At 44.0% G+C, this 21,210-nt stretch overlaps 1 protein-coding gene across 4 annotated transcripts in view; it reads left to right on the top strand.

Annotated features, from left to right (window-relative positions):
* LOC139632877 (neuronal PAS domain-containing protein 3) overlaps positions 1–21,210 on the top strand; it is a 287,252-nt gene that overhangs the window by 136,421 nt on the left and 129,621 nt on the right. For all 4 annotated transcript variants that reach the window (XM_071498140.1, XM_071498141.1, XM_071498143.1 and 1 more), the window contains one exon: positions 19,725–19,807. In XM_071498140.1, the coding sequence (XP_071354241.1) occupies positions 19,725–19,807 (83 nt within the window). The remainder of the gene's footprint in view (positions 1–19,724; positions 19,808–21,210) is intronic.

The raw sequence follows: 21,210 nt of genomic DNA on the forward strand, positions 1-21,210 counted from the left end.
GTGTGTGTGTCTCTGTGCACGCTCCTGCTGTCGAGCTGCGGTGCTAATCGATTAACGCCAACATGTCTGAACCAGCATCGCATTAGTCAACGTCACACACCGCCACCTGCACAACACTGTGTGTGTGTGTGTGTGTGTGTGTGTGTGTGTGCAGGGTAGTTACGGAAGAGGGCCTGCAGGTGATTACACTCCTCTGGGATATGAAAGAGAGAGATACAGAGGTACAGGAAGGAAAAGTCTCAGAAACAGGAGGGAAAATCCAGAGAGGGGGAGCGGAGGAAAAAAAGAAGAGTGTAAGACAGAAGAAAAGAAGAAGGGAAGAAAGCAGAAGAACAAGTGAAATTATAATCCTGTGCTCTACAAAGTCTCTGTGCACCAGTATTTAATTAGTCACTTATTCATTATTAATTACAAGTTACAGTCCTTATATTTATATGTAATAACATCACAGTTCTGACTCCAATGAGTGAAGAAGAGTGATAGCAAACACACTGTCAGTTGAAACCAGCTGACTTCTAACCCCAGGTGTGGCTCACACTTCTTTTCACTGTTTCCTACACTTCCCATAATGCACCAAACATGGCGCATTAATAACGAGGTGGTAACGCACCACAAAGGCGTTTGCTAACCGCTAAAAAAGCATCAGAAGAAGACGAACTGCGTTTAACGCAGGCAGCTGAGGGTTTACGGCACCGTGAGTCTGTAATAAGAGCGGGAGATCTCGTGGAGCTTCCTCTTAAAGTGGAAGCAAACATTTCTGAAATTGTCTTAAAAACTGTCTTAAAAACTGTGAATTTAAAGTTTCCAAACAAGTTTTAACTCAATCCTTCCAAATAGTTTCCCAAAATAAAGGCCAATGTGGACAAAAGTATGGAGACACTGGAACATTGCAGCCGTGTGTGACTGTGTAACATATGATGGTTGATGTGCTGCTCAGAGAGCCTCCACTCCGCCACCACCTGCTGCAGGGATCTGCCCCCATTCAGACACAAGAGCCTTAGTGAGGTGCACTGATGCTGGTGAGGGTTGAAGTCAGGGGTCTGTGGACGCCGGTCGAGGTCGAGGTTTTCAACACCAGAAAACCAAGTCTTTACGGAGCTGGTTTTGTGCACGAGGGCGGAGCAGTGTCGTCTAAAACATCCTGTAGCATTAAGATTTCACTTCACTGGGACTAGATCTGGACTAGAACAGATAGTATATGTTGATCTTCATTTTCACTTCTGAAACAGTGATTTCAGCAACAGGGATGATGAATAAAATTATAAAAATAAGATCCATTTTACAAAAAGCAGCCCTCAGTCCTTGATTCTAATTTCCTGCGAGCTTCCCACTGCTCACTAGAATACATTACAGGTACTTAGTTTTTTTTTTTTAATCAGCTAACCGTGATTGTTTGTGTGCCAGCAGTGCCGGTGCAACAAAGCTAACATGGAAAACCAAGGCCTCTCCAGGAATCTGGCAGCAGGTTGTAGAGCAGCTGGAATCAAAGGCAGCAGTGACGGAGTTCGTCTGTGATGTTGCGTGGATCAGACGACGCGGCGCTTCAAGCTGCATCACCTTTGTCTCTGTGTCTCTGAGCCCAAAACACAAGGAGGGAAAGAGAGAGGGAGACTGAGAGAGCATTTGATTGTGTGCACGAGTGAGAGAGTGCATTTACAATAGTCTATAATCAGTGACATTCACCGTAAAACCATTTCTCTCTCTCCTCCTCATTATCTCCATCATATATACTCCACTCAGATGTGGATGAGCGCCATTTTGTCATTATGCTCCTCTCCCTCTGTCTTTCCCGCTCTCCATCAGCGTTCGTCTCTCCTCGATGGAGCGATAATATCCATCTTATTACACTCTGTGCCAAGCTGTCGAGGCTGGAGTGGGGAGGTTAAACGTCCACTCAGCGCCGCGGTGAAGAGCGTTCGGCTGGAGAGTCGAGCGCTCTCGGCTCTCAGAGAAACACTCGGGAAAACGTCCCTCTCTGCTCACCCCGTCCCGAAAACACACTCCGCACAGGTGGTGAGGGGTCAAAGGGCATGAAGCGATGGACGAACCCAGCTATTTTCTGTACTTGTGCCCAGATCACTCTAATACACACACGGTAAGAGTTAGGGTTGAAGGTTCAGCTGTGATTTTCAGAATAGATGTCTCATTATGACACGTCCACTGTTGTGGTTACAAACAGAAAGCATGAAGAAATCACTGGTTCTATTCAGCAATCAGAAGAGAGGATCTGAGCCTGTTTTCTGAGTGATCCAATAAAAATACAGCAGATTTCAGGTGAACACTCAGAGAAACCAAATCCTGCAGGGTTGGATGGTGGGTCCAGGTGGGCGGGGCTTGGGGCAGCAGGGAGGAATGAGTCCTTAAACCTGGACATTAGTTGCATTTCACCACTTCCTGTTCCCTCATTCTGAAGTCTCTGGTTTCCGCTTGATGACTGAAATCAGGTCTGTGTTTAACAGCCGCTCAGACATGTTCAGGTTTGATTCTTTGACATCAGATCCGTCAGTAAATCCCTCAGTCCTGATTCTTGAAGCTTCTCCGTCTGTTAAAAAGGCCGGTTGCTAACAAGAGTCTAAATGAGACGACAGAGGTTGTCGGGGACGTTAAACGTCATAAGTCCAACATGAAACCGACCTCCTCACCAGTCCACCTTTACAGCCTCGCTGTGTTTCTACAAACTGTCACTAACTCTGTCAGAGGAAAGGCTTCTGTAGAAGAGCTCAGAGCTGAATCAGACTACAGGCTGGAGGTTAGTGGTGGTGACGGTGAAGTCATGTGACCGTGGTGTCGTTGGTTTAGAGCCTAACATGAGCTTTTTACTGCTGCTGGTTGTATTTAGGCTTCAAACATCATAAAGTGGAGTCATTAGTGAAGATGATCCTGCTGAACCAAACCTGTCAGGAACTGTTGCTGGTTTTCTCTAATTATCCAAAACACAGCGGAGAAATCCTATTGGCTGTTAGTGGAGGGAACCAGGGTGACGCTAACATCGGGGTCGTATTACTGCTGATCCTCGTCACCCTCAGGCTCTGTGCTCCTTCTGATCTGCACATTCAGATTGTTTGTGTCTCACCCTTTGTTTGAGACTTTCTCTCTCGTTAGAGGAGACAGAGCTGAGGTGATCAGCTCGACCACAACCTGCTGAGACTCTCCCTCCATTTCCCCTCAGTCAGAAGTCGCATCACAAACTGATGATGACATCATCACCTGTGAGGTAGAAACCACGCTGCTGATGTAAAAGAGAGAAATCAATGTCTTCGTCCGCTCTCTTCTTCGTTGGTTCATTTGTTGGCTGACTCCTTCTGTCAGGTTGTGGTTTCGACCTTCTCAGTGTTTCCCTTCTTCCTGGGAAACTCGCCAACTCTGAAACAACACCCGACACTCGTCCTCCTTCCTCTCCCTCCCTCTCTCCTTTCTTTCCTTCTTCTCTCCTTCCTAACTTCTATCCTTCCTTCCTTTTCTTCTTTCTCTTTTCTCTCCTCTCTCCTTTTTCCTATCTATTCCTCCTTTCCTATCTTTTTGTTCTTACTTTTCTCTTCTTCTTTTGATCTATTTTCTGTTCTTCATGCCTCCTCTTCTCTTTCTCTTCATGCTGTTTCTCTCCCTCTTCTCTTCCTTCTCAGCTTCCTTCTGAGTGTCCTTCTTTCCTACACTCTCCTCCTCTATCCTCATCTTTCAGTCCTCTCTTTTCATCTCCTCATTCATCTCCTTTTCTTTCTCTCCTATTTACTCTCCTCTCTTCATTTCCCTCCTTTCCTTCGATTCGTCCTCATATCCATCCCTCCCTTTTTTCATTTCCCTCTTCTTTTAACTCCACTCTCACTCTTCCCTCCTGCTTTTATCTCCTCCTTTTCAACCACCTTCGTCCTTCTATCCTTCCTACCTTGTTCTCCTCTTTGTCTCCCCTCTTTCCTCACCTCCTCTCTTTCAACCCCCTTTTCTTTTCCTCTAATTACTCTCCTTTTCTCCTTCCTGTCTCCCCCCTTCCTTTTTCATGTCTAAGGCCATTTTTCCTGTTAACCATTTTCCTTTTTTCCTTTTATTTACTTTGTCTCCTGTCTCCTCACCTCCTTCCCTCTATCCATCTTTCTCACCTTTCCTTCTACCCTTCTTCCACTCTCACTTTTCTTTACCTCTCTTTCTTTATCTTCTCTTTTTGTCTTTCTTTCTTCCTTATTTTTCCTCGTCACCCCCAGTTTATTCATCCCTCCTCTCTCCTCTCCTCTCATATCCTTCATGTCTTCTTCTCTTTGTCCTTCTATCCTTTCTCCTTCTCCTCATACTGACTTCCTCCTCCATCTCTCCTTCCACCTTTTCTTTGTTGTACTTTCTCACCTCTTCCTTCTGTTCTCCCTTCCCTCCTCCCCCTGTTTGTTAAAGTTGAACAGTTAAGCTCTGGCAGCGTCTCCTCTCCACTATAAAAGTTGTGACATTGAGACGTCTATTTTAAGCTTCAGTTTTCACTTCCTGGAACTGAATGAAATCACTGAGCGCTGGCGGCCAGAAACTCTGCGCTGTGCCAAAACTATTTATACCTTTTAATTCATCAAATGAACACATAGTGGTTTGGAAAAGGGCTGTAAATAAACGGTTTTATACTCCTACTGTAAATGCTCTCCTTGGGGAAAGAATGTGACAATTAACCTTAAAGAAAACAGACACGTCTTTATGTCAAACTTCACCCTGTGAGGAGGAAGACCATGAGAGGAGAGTGAAAGCCTCAGAAAGTGTTCCTTAAGTTCAGCTTGTCGTTTCCAAGGTTAAGAATGAACTTTAACACTGAATTCAGATCATTTAAGATGATCTTCAGTTTGGTTGTTAAATGCACTTCGTCATGATTAAAGCTCAATATTTCTGAATTTGAAAATGTATTCTTAATAAATTTAAATAATAATAATAATAGACTGTTACTGTTAATAATATTATTTCTCCAGATGCTTCTAGAAATAATATAATATAATATAATATTATAAAATAACTCTTCTGCTGCAGCTTCTCTCACTAACACTGTAAATGCTGCTGCCACCATCACAGCTTCTATCACTTCAGCTGCTGCCACTTGTTGTAACACCACTACCATTAACATTACTTCTACTAATACAGGTCGTCCACTAATCATAAGGTTGGTGGTTCGATTCCTGGCTCCTCTTGACCGGGAGTGTCCAAGTGCTCGTGGGCCTGACACTGAGCCCTGAACGTATCATCGGTGTTGGATAGAAATGTGTTGTATGCATGTGTGAGTCTGTTTTTACTGCATTAATCAATTTAAAAATAATGATTTCAATCTTTTTTTAAGGGAGAAAAGTGATTATTGGAATAAAACGGAACAGGATTTAGTTTCTGCAAGACTCTGAGCTTTTAGCCTCATTCTGATGTTTTTTGCCCTTTTCTTCTAAGTGTGAGAATGAACAGGAGATACACACACACACACACACACACACACACACACGTACACATACACACACACACACACACACACACACACACACACAGCCTTTACTTCACTTCCAATGAAACAGTTGAACACACACACACGCACACACACGCACACACACACACACACATACACACACACAGCCTTTACTTCACTTCCAATGAAACAGTTGAGTGTGAGCATTTGTTTTCCTGTCTTGCTCTCTTTCTCTCTCACAAACACACACTCCTGCAGGCTTGTATTGTGCTGCAGTTAATAAAGTGTGTGTGTGTGTGTGTGTGTGTGTGTGTGTGTGTGGATCAGACGGACAGATAAAGACTGGACCTGATAAGGACTGCAGTAACTCCCTGCTCTGCAGACTCTCCACACACTGTTGGTTTGATTCTTCAGCTGTTTTCTCGTATGAACTCTGGAGAACGTCCAGAGAATCAGCTCCGCATGTTGTGGAGTTGCTCTTTCACACATGATTGTCTGTGTCAGACTCGTTGTCACCTACTGGAAATACTCTGTTTGGTTCAGGTGAGAGGTGGTGCAGAGAAACATCATCAATCTGCTCATCTGTTTGCTGAGAGTCCTCCGGACAGTGACCGGCTCCACTCACACTCGCACAGACTTTACACTCAGGAGCCGCCAGGTAACGTCCGACTGATTCAGGTATAAACAGCAGCTGCTCCAGGTAATGTCTGGATAAGTTCACGGTTGCAGTGCATGTGTGAAAGTACTGTAACTGTCAGAGGTGCAGCTTGTGGCCTGAAGCTGTTCGAGGTTATTTATAATCTGACAACACTGAAGTTAACTTGTTATTTATTCATATAGATTTTAAAAATTATATTCATATTTATATTTAGAAAATTCTACTAATGTGAACATTTGGAATTAAAAAAACATCTAGATTTTATACACTTTTCATTGGTGTCAGATTATTGATAATGTGGTTGTGATGATTGCAGATTGATCACTGTGTATAAGTCACTAGTTTCAGGTGATGGATTCCTGCTTTGTGTTTCTACATTTAGATTTTTCCATCAGGTTAAGATGAACATGTACATGAAGCTGCTCAGTCTCATTAACACACTGCTACAGCTGTCAGTTACAGTTTATACAACAGTTTTCATCTACTGTATTTCCTCAGTGAGCAGGGACTTTATTTTCCTCGAGGTAACAGGTCTTTATCTGAGGCAGGGCTTTATTTCTTTTCCCTCCTTTTGATATGTATAATTGATCATATCTGTATTTTAGTACGATGTCTCGTTTTGACCCTGTTACAGTTATTTCATTAAATATTAACACAAACTCAACACTTCCTTAAACCGTTTCAAATTAAAAGCCCTTTAGCATTTCAGTTGACAGGGCTTTTATTGCTGTGCTGCAGTAAGTGTATTCCTGTTGTTTCCATGCTGTTCAGATCTGCTAGTTTCTTTAGCTTCGCTGTTATCGAGGGCTCCTCTCCCTCCCTCCCTCCTTGCTCGGTGTGTCTTATGTTCAGTTACTCCTCTGCCTCCTTCATTGATACTGGTACATGTAATAAATGTGGTTTATTTGCTGTGATGGTGTCAGTGCTCTGCTCCACACCATGGAAACTCAGTTGTTAGCTGCTGTAGTTAGCCAGCCTGGAGGTACGAGTGAATAGCAGTTTATTTGTCATAATGTCGATCTTTGACCCCCCCTGCCCCCCCACAGTGGCCATGTGCAGATAGTGTAGAAAGAAATCATTTCCATACCTTTGCCATTGCCTGTAGGTCTGGGTGTTTGCAGGAGATCAGTGCTGTGTGGTGACAGGGTCATGACCTCAGCTGTAGCCGAGGATTCCTCAGTGTGTGACAGCAGCTGAAACCCACTCACACTGTGTCTGGAAAACTCTAAATCACTGCTGAAGGTTTAATATGAGACTTTCTGCTGCTCCAACTCCACATTTAAAAGAAGATGATCTGAACCCTGACGGCTTATAATTAATTAACATCCACCTCCTGCACCTCCTCTTCTCTCCCTCCACCTCAGTCTCTCCGTTTCTCTTCACTCACTCTTTCTTTCTTCTGGATGATCTTCCTTTCTCCCGTCTTCTTCTCTTTTCCATCCCTCTCTTCTCCCATCATCGGTGGCATTCAGCCGTTTCCCATCCGACACGTAATGTTCATGGCGGCAACTTAATTACACTTAAATTTGAATCGACTGAGGATGGAGCGATAGAAAGAGGGATGGAGGGAGGATATGAAACCAGAGGGACAGAGGCAAGTAGAAAACTGGCATTTTATCCTTTGAGGATTAAAATAACTCATACAAGTCCTGGAAATATTCTTTTTATCCGTGAGAATTCCCCTCTGTTTAGTCCTCCCTCCTCTTCTCTTTTTCTTACTTCGTCCATCCTTTTCCTTGCATCACCCGTCTCTCTCTTGTCAGACAGTTGGTCAGAGTTCATTAATTTTTACTGTTGAGGTAGTTTCCTCCATGGACTGGGAGCGGACGGATTCGGGATCGGTTTCTACGGTTACCGGGCTGTAATCAGAGGTGAAACGAGGTGAAAAGATGACTGCAGCTCTCTGGCTAAGTGCTGCTATTTGAGCTGAACTACACACACATTTGCAATCAAATGTTGTATCAGGAGTGCGTCAAGAGCCGGTGTGATCACTGTGAAAGGCTTCTGCCTCATTGGGAAATTTGTCCTGGTATTGTTTGCTTTAATGGTTAAGAGGAAGACACTTTGTCTGCTAAGATTACAGGTTTCACTTCCTGTCTGGAACAAGGCATCACAGCTGAAGTATGGCTCTGGGTATATCAGTATCAGTTTGTCGTTTGATCCACCACTTTGCTCCAGACTGGGCTGATGCAAGATCATATTACAGTCTTTTTAGGTAGAATCACAGTCTACAATCTTAATCACAATCTGCATCCTGTTTCTGCTCTGGTTTTATTCCGAAAGTTGTGATACGTATCTTTTTGCCACTTTGTTGCCTCTCTCAGATGTTCATCCACTCATCGCTATATTTTGTTGACAATGCTGTCTTCTGTTTACAAACTGTGTCACTTTTTGCATAGTCCATATGGAGTATTCGTTAGGACAGCACTATTATTTTGGCGGGTCTGTTGTTCCCAGGACAGACTGTAACTCCAGCGTCTTCCTCTGTTCAGGTGGAGAACTGGTACATGTGGTGCTGAGGCTGCAGAGCAGAGCAAGCTAGCCTGGTAACTGTAGCTACCAGTTGACAATGGGCTGGTTAGCGGTGATTGAATTTTTTAAAAATATCTAAATATATTAGCTTTTAATGATACAACCTGCACAATTCATCAGGTAAATAGATGATATGTCAAAGTAAGATCGTCCTTGAGTCAGAGTGAATGACTTGCTGTGAAACTTTGTATGTGAAGTGGCGAAAATCTGACTTTTCCATTTAGTTCATCATCAGTCAAAACTGATGAATATACCGCGAGGCTCAGCTGTAGTTTGTGTGTGGTGGTACAACGTATCCATTGTTTTGAATGTAAATGTAGCCGTAGCTGGTCTCGGCAGCGAGGAGAAGGAGGGTGGCCGCTGCTCGCTGCGTGTGTTGATGCCAACATTCTGTGCAGGTTCAACAAGCGCTGTCAACATATGAAGCGTCTGAATAACAGCACGTTTCGTCTGTTCATGTTGTGTCCTGCAATAGTACATTCAATCAGGGAGGGAATTTGTTATAAGACTTATTATAAGACTTATAATTTCTTTTATATTCATTTATAATCATTATTGTTATTATTCAATGGAAAAGGGGGAACAAAATAAAAAAGGCAACAGGGAGGAACTCTGAAACAGTAATTCAAGAACAAAGTTGCCAGAAGCTCAGATATCGAAGTAATTATGTAGAAATATATTCACATAGACACACTGGAATTCCAAGACACACACACACACACCCAGACTGAGCCCTGCAGTGCCGTTATTATGTGTGGTGACAGTGTGACAGAGAATAATGGAGACATGTGGCCTCATTCACCTCTGTGTCTGTTGAATTAATGACTAACAGCTTCACGCTAAACTCCTGCAGCTCACTCTGTCTCATGTTACAGTCCAGACAAATTAACAGCAGATTAACGTGGAGGAGAGCAGCAGTCTGTCTGCTCACTTCATCTGCTTTAACCAGCCCGGGTCTGGAACAGCCCCTCCTGCCAAATGAAGATCCTGACAGACAGTAACATGCCGTTATTCAGCATCTCCGGCGTGTTCCTTTCAGAAATGTCGACCTGTCAGGCCTCAGACAACATTCAGACAAAATTAATAACGAAACATCACTTGAACATTTTGAGAAATAAAAAGAGTGACAGGGATTATTTCGAGTGGCTGATATCTCATAAAGAAACTGACCCTCGTTCCACGAAATAACGACGAAAGAAAACATGATTCAAAAGGTTATTTCTACTTTAAATATCACGTTAGAGAGAAGCCGTCATCTTCCTCAGACTCTCTGTCGGTGGTGAACCCTGGGATAGGTCGAGCCATGAAGGGTCCACCCACTGGAGCCTTTGCTGGCCAGGAAAAGAAGGACACATCTGAAGGAGCCTTCAAAAAGGGACGACCTAGTCGCGCCCCTGGAATGGGACACAGTTATTGTCCGTGAGAAAACGAACTGGACTTTTACTTCCTGTGAGGAGGGTTTCGTGAGGGCAAAACAGGAAATGATGGCTGAAAGGAAGAAAGAAAAGCGGCGAGGAAGCGTGTGGTGGTGTTCAGAGCTGGCAGGTCGACTCGTGTTAATCCTGACTGCTGCTGGTCCACGTACACTCCCACTGCGGCCGTCCACCGCCTTGTCCCCCTCACGCACAGTAGGCTGCCAATTAATTAACGTGTGTGTGTGTGTGTGTGTGTGTGTTCGTGTTCACGCCCTTTTCCCATGTATTATGGTGCTCAGCCGCTCCCAGTGTGGGTATTCAGGGGCTTGTTCAGTTCACCACTGGGGCGTCAGGGCCCCTACCTAATTACACTGTGTGTGTGTGTGTGTGTGTGTGTGTGTGTGTGTGTGTGTGAGTGTGTGAGTGTGTGTGTGTGAATGTGAGCGTGTGTGCCCAAGAACATATCAGACTTGTGTGTGTGTGTGTGTGTTTCTATGGTACAGTAGGCTGGTTCCTAATTACTGTCTGCTCCTTGTATTCCCTCAGTGCCAATACCTTCCTGCCTCACTGAACCCTTACTGTGTGTGTGTGTGTGTGTGTGTGTGCGCGCGTGTGCGTGTGTGTGTGTATGAAGGAGGGAGAGAGAAGGAGAAGCCCATCATGTACTCTGACAAATTCAAACACAAGAGAAGCTTCAAATCTCACAGGGTTTTGGATTGACACACACACACACACACACATACTTGTACTTCTATCTTTGTGAGGACACTCATTGACATAATGCATTCCCTAGCCCCTTACCCTAACCTTAACCATCACAACTGAGTGCCTAACCCCAACCCTGACCCTGACCTTAACCTAACCCTAATTCTAACCATAACTCTAAAACCAAGTCTTAACCCTCAAAATGTGATTTGAAGGTGTCTCAAAAAGTGAGGACCGGCCAAAATGTCCTCACTTTCCCAAAATGTCCTCACTCTGTTAGTAAAATACTTTTTTTGGTCCTTACTATGTAGCAAGTACAAGTACACACACACACACACACACACACACTTTCACACTTTGACTTTAATGCCAAATTGAAATTTGAATTCTCCTCACTTTTTGTGCCACAAGATAAAATATACTATAACATATATAAAGTGTAATAACTCTGCTCTCCATCATTTAACCAGTATTAAACACGTTAATTATTGGATGCTGCTTGTTGTGTTTCTGTCCAGCAGTTCAGCAGCTTCTCTGTCTGTAATTTCACTCTTGACGCAGCTGTTTCGTTTTTCTGTGTGTGAATATCTTCCAGGAGACACTGTGAGAAAGTTCTCCTCATATTTAATGTCTTATCACGTCTCCTGCATCCCTGTGTGTCCGTCATGAACTGCTATAACTACAGCTGCTAATAAAGCAACTTTACATATAATTTACTTACAGAAAAAAAGGGACTTAGTGATAAATCATTGACGAAAAAAAAAAATCATGTTCCAAAACACTGATTTATAAAACTCAGGATGAACAGAGCCTGTGGTTTTCCCTTCTTTACTTTCCGGGCGGCAAAATTAATCGTCACTATTTCACCTGGAAGGCCATATATTATTACCACACATGTACATTCTCTGGAAATATGATATAAGTTCATAATATATATGAAATACCCACTGTAACATTTGTATGTATACATATATTGAAAACCTCTATATGCTGAATATATATGGTTTAACATGTTGCAACCATATATGTTAACGATACATATTTATTTATATTTGCAATTTAATTAAAACATCATACATCTCTTATTTCTCATTACTTTAAAACATGTCTATTTTCACATAAAAGTGGTCTCAGATTTTTTGGCCATATTGGACATAATATCAATATATTGACAGGCTTTGGGATGGTTGTATATTCATGTAACATATATCGACAATATAAGCATAAATACATAAACATGTATTTGTGTGGTTGAGACATACATGTTTTTCATATTTTACATTTGTGTTCGGGGCTTTTCTCAGTTAACACGATGCCTCAAAACTTTCTACTTTTTCTGTCGTATGAAGCTGAATTAAATTTGTGTCGAACTTTCACAGTCGTGTTTGTGCTGCATCTGTCATCTGTCGTTGGTTTCTCCAAACACACATTTTCTTTTCTTCCTCTGTCTCTGTCAGTGTGTTCTCCATTTTTCTATCTGTCCATCCCTTCATCTGTCTCCCTGTCCTCCTCCGGCCTCATTTTTCTTTCTCTCTCTCTCTCTCTCTCTCTCTCTCTCTCTCCCCCTCTCTCTCTCTCTCTGTCCTCTTGTGTCCTTGACTCCAACACACACCAGCTGGCACTCAGCCAAGTGGAGAGACAGCAGAGATGATTATGCACTCACACAGGAAGCTCTGTGTGTGTGTGTGTGTGTGTGTGTGTGTGTGAGAGAGAGAGAGGGAGAGAGAGAGAGAGAGAGAGAGAGAGGGAGAGCAAAGCAATGAACTTCAGCACAGAAAACAGCAGAAAGACGACAGAATGAAGACATTAGTGAAGTGAGACAGAGGGTGTGGGTGTGTGTGTGTGTGTGTGTGTGTGTGTGTGTGTGTCTTAATCAGGTTTATTAGGGAAGAGCTGATCAGCAGGAGTTTTATCAAACCTTTGATGCCCCCACACCCCCCCCCCCCCGACAGGACCTGTGAACATGTGGCCTTTGGGAAACTGCTCCTGGCATTTGGATAAATCACTGATTATCTGGTATATAATAATCAATATTAATAATCAATAATCAATGACTAACCTCAGTTTTACCTACTTTCCTGAACCGAAGAGTGAACTTGTCAGTGCAGTGGGAACATGAGGACACGGGACGTGTACCTGTGATGTAAGCGCCGCCGCCGCCGCCGCGCCTCGTCCTCGGGCTGCAGGTGGTCACGCTGAGAGTCGGGCTGAGCAGTGACAGAATCACTGAAATGATTCTCAGGCTCAGCAGAGCGACTCTGCCGGAGTTAATCGGCCCAAACGTCTCATTTCAGAGGGGAAGAGTCTCCTTTAGGCCGAGCGGCTCTGGCTACGTGAGGAGCTGTAAACTTTGTTATGTGTAACGGAGAGAGCTGCACCTTCCCTCTGCTGCTTTCTGCTCCGTCACATTTAATATCAGACTAATACCAGAGGCCGTTACTGTTAAACAGGCAGAGAGCTGATCTGTAAAGAGACAAATGAGACCGAGAGAAGAGAACTCGTCTCTCTGCTACAACAGTTTGTTCAGGTAGATGGAGATAAATCTTATTACTTGATGACAGTTGGGCTTTTAAATGTGTCTGAAGATGGAAGGATTGATGGTTACCTGTAGTTACCTGTAACATAACACAACATAACAGAAGTATAGTATAGTATCATGCTAATATAATTACCTGGACTTGTGCACTTTTTGGAATCATCAGATACAAAATACAATATAAAGGAGACATGATCTATTTATTTATTTTAATTATAAAGTCATTGCTACCTTTTATACTGCTCTTAACATATACTGTTAATTATGTCCTTGTTTTGTCTTCGTTGTTTTAACGTCCTGAAATGTTTTCTTCATGTTGTATTTTATACAGTGACAATAAAGCTTTCAATTCAGTTCAGTTCGGTTCAATAACCGGATCACTTTGTCTTTCCACTAAAGAAATAAGAACTGAATGTTATCCATTACTTGTCCTACACTGCGTACACAGTCCACTCATCACAACATGTGACGGCTAAAATTTCCACCAGCGTCTTTGCACATGTGACTTGAAGAGAGAACGTTTTACTTTCCTGCTTCATCGCTGCTGACGATGCGTCCTCCTTCCTCTGTCGCAGTTTGCACTAGTTTGAAATTTTGTGACGTTAGCGCTCCTTCCCCCCCCCGCTACATAGCCGAGATGGCGACCGCTGAGGGAGAGAGTGTCCAGTGGTTTACACTCGACTTTCTGACTGTTTTGAGAGGGAAACGTTGTTCCCCAGGGTCTCCTGCTCGTTGGATGTGTCTGGAAAAGTGAATCCTGGTCAGATTCTTGAACCAGATTAACCGGCTCCTAGTGGAGGGAGTGACGGCTCCACTCCGAGCTTCCTCTGGACGTCCTCACCCTGTCTCTACGGCTGAGTCCATCCACGCTGCAGAGGAAACTCATTTCAGCCGCTTGTATCTGTGATCTGTCAGCGAGCGTAGATCGTCCTGTAAACCACAACTGTCCAGTCCAACATCTGCATTACAGTCCACCTGTCAATCACCTGCTCCATCCTACCCACAACTGTTGTCTGGAATCAAAGCATCGTTAGCTCCTGGTGGCTAATGTTAGCTAATATCAGCCACCCTGAGATTCAGTCAGTGGCTTCTGTTAACGCCGTGTTCACATCACAGATAAACACGAAATAGGTTGAAAGTAAAACAATAAATAAAATCGAACCGAATGAACCGTTCCACAGTCTGTCTTTAAACCAGATCACTGATCCTGATGTGTCCGTGATGATGAACTATTCCTTCACTTTTCTTTTGGAGAGGCTCCATTTAGAGGGAGGGGGGATGTGTCTGAGAGCTCGTTACAGAGGGCGAGGCAGACGCTTAAAATTTGATGATGGAAAAGAGAGAGAGAGCCTGGGTTATTAAGCAGAACCGGCCATGAAAAGTTAAAGTGGTTGAAAGACGCCTTTAAAAAGATACTAATTAAAACAAATGTCTCCTCTGCTGATGACTTTTTAAACAGCCTGGGGAGGCTGAGCGCTTGTGTGTGTGTATGTGTGTGTGTGTGTGTGTGTGTGTGTGTGTGTGTGTGTGTGTGGGATTACCAGAGCAACATTCAGCCATTTTGTAAAAACCCCTCTTTCCTTCCTTTCCTGCTACTTCTTCTCTCATCTTTCATTCTTCGCTCCTCTTCTACTTCTCCTCGTTCTCCTCTTTCTCTTCGCTCCATCTCTCGCTCCCAGGAGAGATTGTGCTGAAATGTTTCAGTCAGAATTTCTTACATCTGTGAAAGTGTGAAACATCCTCAAGTTGAGCATCTTTATTCTGAAATAAATGGTAAAATGAATGATTTGTTTTTACAAATTCAAAACTTTTGGATTTTCCAAAGTTACAAAGAAATTATTGCACGACACCACAGCTGTTGATATCCAGCCACACAGTCCTCTGAAGTTGCCTTCCTGGACTTTTAGCTGAACTACAGCTTCAGTTATTCAAGATTCTTTACTGTTCCCCCCCCGTGTGCAAAAGAGGACTGACGATACTACAACTATAACAATTGTATAAAAAAATAAATAAATCACTTCCACAACTACCAACCTTTGCAGTAAAATAAAATTCTGTGCATGTGAACCATCCAGAAAATAACCGGCCCCGTCCCTCAGTGCTCTGGGCCCCGGATCTTGTCAACTTCTAGCTGCGGCCCTGGTCGTGGCTCGGTCAGGTTTAGGAAAAGATGCTGATTTAAATAACTACTTCCTCAACATCAGAGGATCTTTGTTGTCATGGTTACAATATGTATTTGACTCTGTATCCTCTTCTGCCCCCCCCCCCTTCTGTTCTTCCCTCTATTAACCTGTCGATGTTTCTTCCCCTCAGCCATCCCTTGTTTCCTTCCTCTGTCCCACTTTCCCTCCAGGCCTCCCCCCTTCCCTCGCTCTCTCATCCCTGAAGTCCTTTGTTAGGTCTTGATAAATTGGTTCTGACATGCTGCCAAAATGCCCCCCCCCCACCCCCCACCCCTCCCACTCCCCCCACCCTCACCCCACTCCCTCTCTCTCTCTCTCTCTCCCTCCCTCACCACTGTTCTTACACCTACCACTAATTGAATTGGCAATTTGTGTAACTGTACCTGTCTCTCCTCTCACACACGTTCTTCCTTCTCTAATACACACCTACACACTCTGTCTCTCACTAATGCACACACACACACACACACACACACACACACTTCCTCCTCGTTCTCCGTCCATCACTCAGGACACTGTCGTTTTGTTGTTGTTAATTCTTTTCCCTTCGTGTGTTGCTCTTCTGTGTTTTTTATCCTCCTCTTCCTCATCAGTCTAAGCTCTCAGTCCTCCTCTTCACCTTCCTCCATCATCCTCATCGTCTTCTCCCTTCTCCTCCTTCTTTCTTTCTCCTCTCTACCTTTCCTTCCTTCCTCACTCAACAACACTCTTCCTCCTCCTCTTTATCCTCCTCATCTTCCTCCTTCACTTCCTCTTCTTACTTCTTCCTCAACTCTTCTCTTCGTCTTCCTCCTCACCCGCCTATTCCTTCCTTACCGTGTCACCTTGTCCTCCTCATGTTCCCTCTCCTACCTCCTTTTTCTTCATCTCCTCTCTCAGCTCCACTGCTTCCCCCAGGTTTGAACATCTCACTGTTTCTTCTTCATCCTTTTATTCTTCTCCATCTTCATCTTCCTCGACATACCCACACCTCCTTTGCCCTCCTCCTCTTCATGTTTAATATTTTATCCAAGAAATAAAAGTTTGAGCTAAATCTTTGTCATCAGTGAAATCTCAACGTTATCAGACACAAAACATGACATTTAATTTTTCCCCACACGATCAGACCGAGCTCCCTCCTCCTCCTCCTCCTCTCCCTCTTTGGTCTTTTCTCTCCTCACCCCCCTTTTTAAAGTCTCTCGTTCACAAGGGCATTTCATTACATCATTAATTGAGCCTAATTCAGCTACATTAGCCCCCAAAAAACGACAGGAGGTGTGAGTGTGTGTGTGTGTGTGTGTAAATTTGGTGTAATGAGGTCTGCAGGGAGACGAGGACGGAGGTTGTGTAGAGAGGAGAAAATTACCTCAGGGCAGAAAAATCTCTCTTTTAGTGAGCTTTAATGCCCCCCTCTCCCTCTCTCTCTCTCTCTCTCTCTCTCTCTCTCTCTCTCTCTCTCCCTGAAACTTATATTTATTCATTTTCTATCTTATTTAATATCATATTAAATAAATTCAGTTTGCTTTACAATAAAAACACTAGAGAAGCAGCAACGCCATGAGAAGAAGACAGGAAATAAGATTTAAGAAAACACAACAAACACACACGACTCCTGTGTGGGTTTGTTGGTGTGGAGGTCGACCACGCCTTCCACATGATCTGCACGTGTCTCCTACAGCGTGTTCGAGGGTTGAGAAAGGTTGAGAGGAGATCATAGCTATAGCTGATAAACTGCGATCAGGGATTGGGATAATTTGGGGCAACTGTTGGTAAAAGAAATCACTTCCTCATGTAGATACTTCTTACAGTGGAACTTAACGTTAACGCTGGATGTAAATCACCAGGTGAGGAAACGTCTGATCCCTCGGACACCTGGCTGGTCTGGCAGGACGTCGTAGTCCTGCCCTGGTGTCCACACAGAGGACGAGAAGTCAGCTGACCTGGAGTCAGTATTTGCAGCACTGAGTAATAGTTGGATGCCTTCAGGAGCAGGTGGTGCAATGAGCAAATACTGTTCTGTTAGAGGAAACGTGTCGACGCTCCGGAGGACTTTCTGTTTTTCAGTTTGTGACCTATTTTCATGTTTGCATGACGCTGATGTACAGTGTGTGTTTTATTAGCTTGGTGAAGGCAAAGGTATTCAAATTCAAATTCTCCAGCCAGATGAGGCTTTGTCTTCCTCTTCCTCTCTCTCCATTTTCCTTTGGAAAAGAGAGACAGAGACAGTTTAACCTGAGGGCAGATTTCTCTCTCTCTCTCTCTCTCTCTCTGGCTGTCGTACTTTCAGTTTCTGTCTTTGGAGAGAGTTTTGCCCTCAGGGTGAAATTTTAGAAAGCTATAAACCATTTCTCTCTCTCTCTCTCTCTCTCTCTCTTTCTCTCTCTCTCTCTCCAGAGATGAACAGTGATGGATAGAAAGTTGAGAATAATGAAATGGATAGAGAGACAATAGGCAACAGGAAGAGAGAGATGCCCACTCTGGTCTCCTTGCCTTCAGACTTGCCCCACCCTTTCTGTGAGGGGGGGCAGACCTGTCTGACAGGTCCTCAGCCCCACGGTCGCTCAAGTCACATCAGCTACATCATCTCTCAACAAGATGTTGTTGCTGTTGTTTTACAGACATTTGCAGAATATCCTGACATGAGAAAGGTTTGGTGAGCAAAACCTCTTCTGCAACAGGAGCTGCTGCAGCTGTTGCAGCACCACCACCTCCCAACCCCCCCCAATCCTACTGCCTCCACAATCTTCTGCCAACAACTCTGTCTTCTGATATCTTCATGGTTCTTGACACTTGAGAAGTTCAAATGCTGCCGATTTCAACAGCACCGCACCTGATCCATCGCTTCACCATAAATATATAAATGAGAACTTGGTTTGAAGCAAACCAGGGGCCCAGCTGTGCTGGAAAACAACCAGTGAGATGTGTGTGTTGTCTGACTGTCGGAAGGCAGAGGTGTGTATCAACGCTCTGTCACAGATGGGTGAGGTGTGATAATGATGGAGATGATAATGGTGCACACTCTCAGACAGTGTCTTCTGGAAGGTTTTCATGTAAAAGAAGTTCAAAGCCTGAATGCTTTTCTCACCTCCAAACAGCCGACCAATCACTGCAGGGGAGGGTGCGAATATCGGGTTGGTGGTTTCAGAAAGTTAGAGAAATTGTCAGATGTGTCCCCCTGAATTTTGAGGTTGGAAAGATGTTGGGGGGAGAAGGTTTCCACAGCTGCTGAACCATCAGGCAGAAGCACGCTGACCCCTCTGAACCTGTAGACCCGTCAACACCTGGTGCTGAAGTACAATCTGTGTCGAGACTCCACATCTGGATAAGGACAAACACATGTTAATGCAAGGTGTGAACGTGCTGTGATCAGATCTGCGTGACATCTTCTGGAGGTAGTCCAGCTCCCGTTGTGTTTGGAGGCTACAGTGAAAATAGCAAGACATTCTGGGACTAGCTGGTTTGCATGCTAACTTCACAGATTACTGCTTTCCACCTCTGGATACAGATGTTGGCGAGTAAAGGAATGAAGTCTGATGCTAAACCAGCTGTTCATGCAAACACTGCCTATGTAGCTGTAGCAAAACTTCCAAATAGCTCCTTTAAAAATACCAGGTGTAAACACAAAGGCAGGATTGCATCAGTTATTATCTGGATACAGAGGCTGCTGTTCTCATACTTCAACATTAATGTATTTAACGAGCAGGTTAGACGACCTGCTGGAGTTTCTGCCATCAGTTCACCAGTGTTTGCTGGGTAATTGTCGCTGCAGACAGCTTGGGTACAGTGATGAAGCCAGACTGCCTCCTGATCCTGTGAAACTACTTTTCTCCTGAGACACTGTATCTGCAACACGACATGTCGAACTACTTCCTGTCTGATTTAATGCTCTTTAATGTAGAAAAAGCTATTTTGAATGTTTGTAAGTTTCTTCACTGAATTACTTGTTAGCATCATTAGCTCCTCATCTAACCCAACAGATATGGCTAACCGTTGTCATTGGTTTCAGTGAGGAGAGCTAACGATGCTAACCTGTTGCACTGTTCCACACTGTTCTGCAGAGCTGACCTCACTGGTTCCTCTTGTCCTGTGCCATGTGTGTTCGTCACGCTAGGCTGTATAAAAGTGAGAGTGTGTGTGTGTGTGTGTGTGTGTGTGTGTGTGTGTGTGTGTAGCTTTGCTTGTATCAATGTGTCTGAGTCTCACCGGTCTTCTTCTGTCCTGTCCTGTGCTTTCTCTCTCCTTGTGTGTGTGTGTGTGTGTGTATGTATGTATGTGCATTTGTGTGTATGTGTGTGCGTGTGTTTAGCTATCGGTACCCAGCGGAGGAGGAGTCCCAGCGCCATCGCCTCGGAGATCTTCGAACCTCACCTGGGCAGCCACATTTTACAGGTAGGATCAGTTCACGGCTGAAACTGTTTGACTTTATGTAAACGAGCTTTGGAGATAAGGCGGGAAATACATGTGGATAGAGTGTTTGTGTGCAGGTTCACACATCCATGAACAATGGCAAACCACACACACACACACACACACACACAGAATTGATCCAGTAAAATTTTCGGTGCCTTGGGTTTCTGATAAATAATTTCCAGTTGTTGTTGCGCTGTTGCATCATTCAACCACTCAACATGATGCAGAATCAATGTACTGTACACACTGTACACACACACACACACACACACACACACACACACACACACACACACACACACACACAAACCTCATTTGGTGAAATCTCTCATGAATTGTTAGACTGACTCCCAGAGAACCTGGTGCAGATATTCATGAGCTGCTGGTGCTTTGGTTGTCTTCTCATTTTTCAAGAGCAGCCTCAGCTGTTTAATACTTGGTACTTAGCCAATGAATGTTTACCCAGCACAATAACATCACGATATTAGCATGAGAAAATGCTAATGTACAACATGTTACTTAAACGAGCAAGTTAAACGAGCTCGTAGGTCGACTGCGCGAGCAGCTAATTACGACCCATAGCTTGACTACGACTTATTGTGAGTCAGTCTCTTGTGGTTGGAGCAGTTATGGCAGAGCAGAGGATGTCGGCTGATGTAGTTTAAAGAGCATCAAACTCCAGGTTAGGAGGTGGAGGTGGACGGTTGTGGCTTCTGTTTGTTTCCCTGTGAAAGTCACAGGAAAATACCACAACCTTAACCTTCTTGTAACCATGACGATGAGGGTCCTTTAACCTTAGGGAAGTATTCATTTTAACCCAAACCACGTTTTTTATCGAAGCCTGATCAAGTAGTTTTTGTGCCCAGCTGATATGCTGCACATTAGTATTGGAATATTAGCATGTTAGCATACCGCCACTGAGCGTTCAGCTAACTGCCTCGCAGATCCTGATGAAGTCCATCTTCTGCTGTTGAATGTTGAGGCCAGTCTGACGGTGAAGAACTGAGCATGAGATGTCCTCAGAGGGCCACCGTACAGAAGATAAACCGCTTTGACTGAAGTAGTGAAAACGACCATTTCTCTGGCTCCGCCCTCAGGACAAACTTCATGTTTCTTTCTTTCTAGTTTTAGGGCTGAAGTCTGTGCCCAGTGTTGTAATGAAGCTTTACAGCCTCATCATGGTGCTGGGTGGAGGCCTCAATGAATTATTATTAATTCTGGGTTATTCTCCAAACAGGAAGTTTTCTTTCCAGGGTCCATGGAATGCGATAGTCTGAGGTCCAAATCCTGTCAGACAGAACAAGGATTTTACACCACTTTGTTATCTGAATTATTTCTTCTGATTTGCTTTGAGCTTTTCTGAGGCTAAATTATTCCTCATA

Source organism: Trachinotus anak, unplaced genomic scaffold (assembly GCF_046630095.1).
Source record: "Trachinotus anak isolate AG129_WGS33_773 ecotype Australia unplaced genomic scaffold, CSIRO_AGI_Tana_v1 ptg000015l, whole genome shotgun sequence".
In the NCBI taxonomy this organism is placed as follows: domain Eukaryota; kingdom Metazoa; phylum Chordata; class Actinopteri; order Carangiformes; family Carangidae; genus Trachinotus; species Trachinotus anak.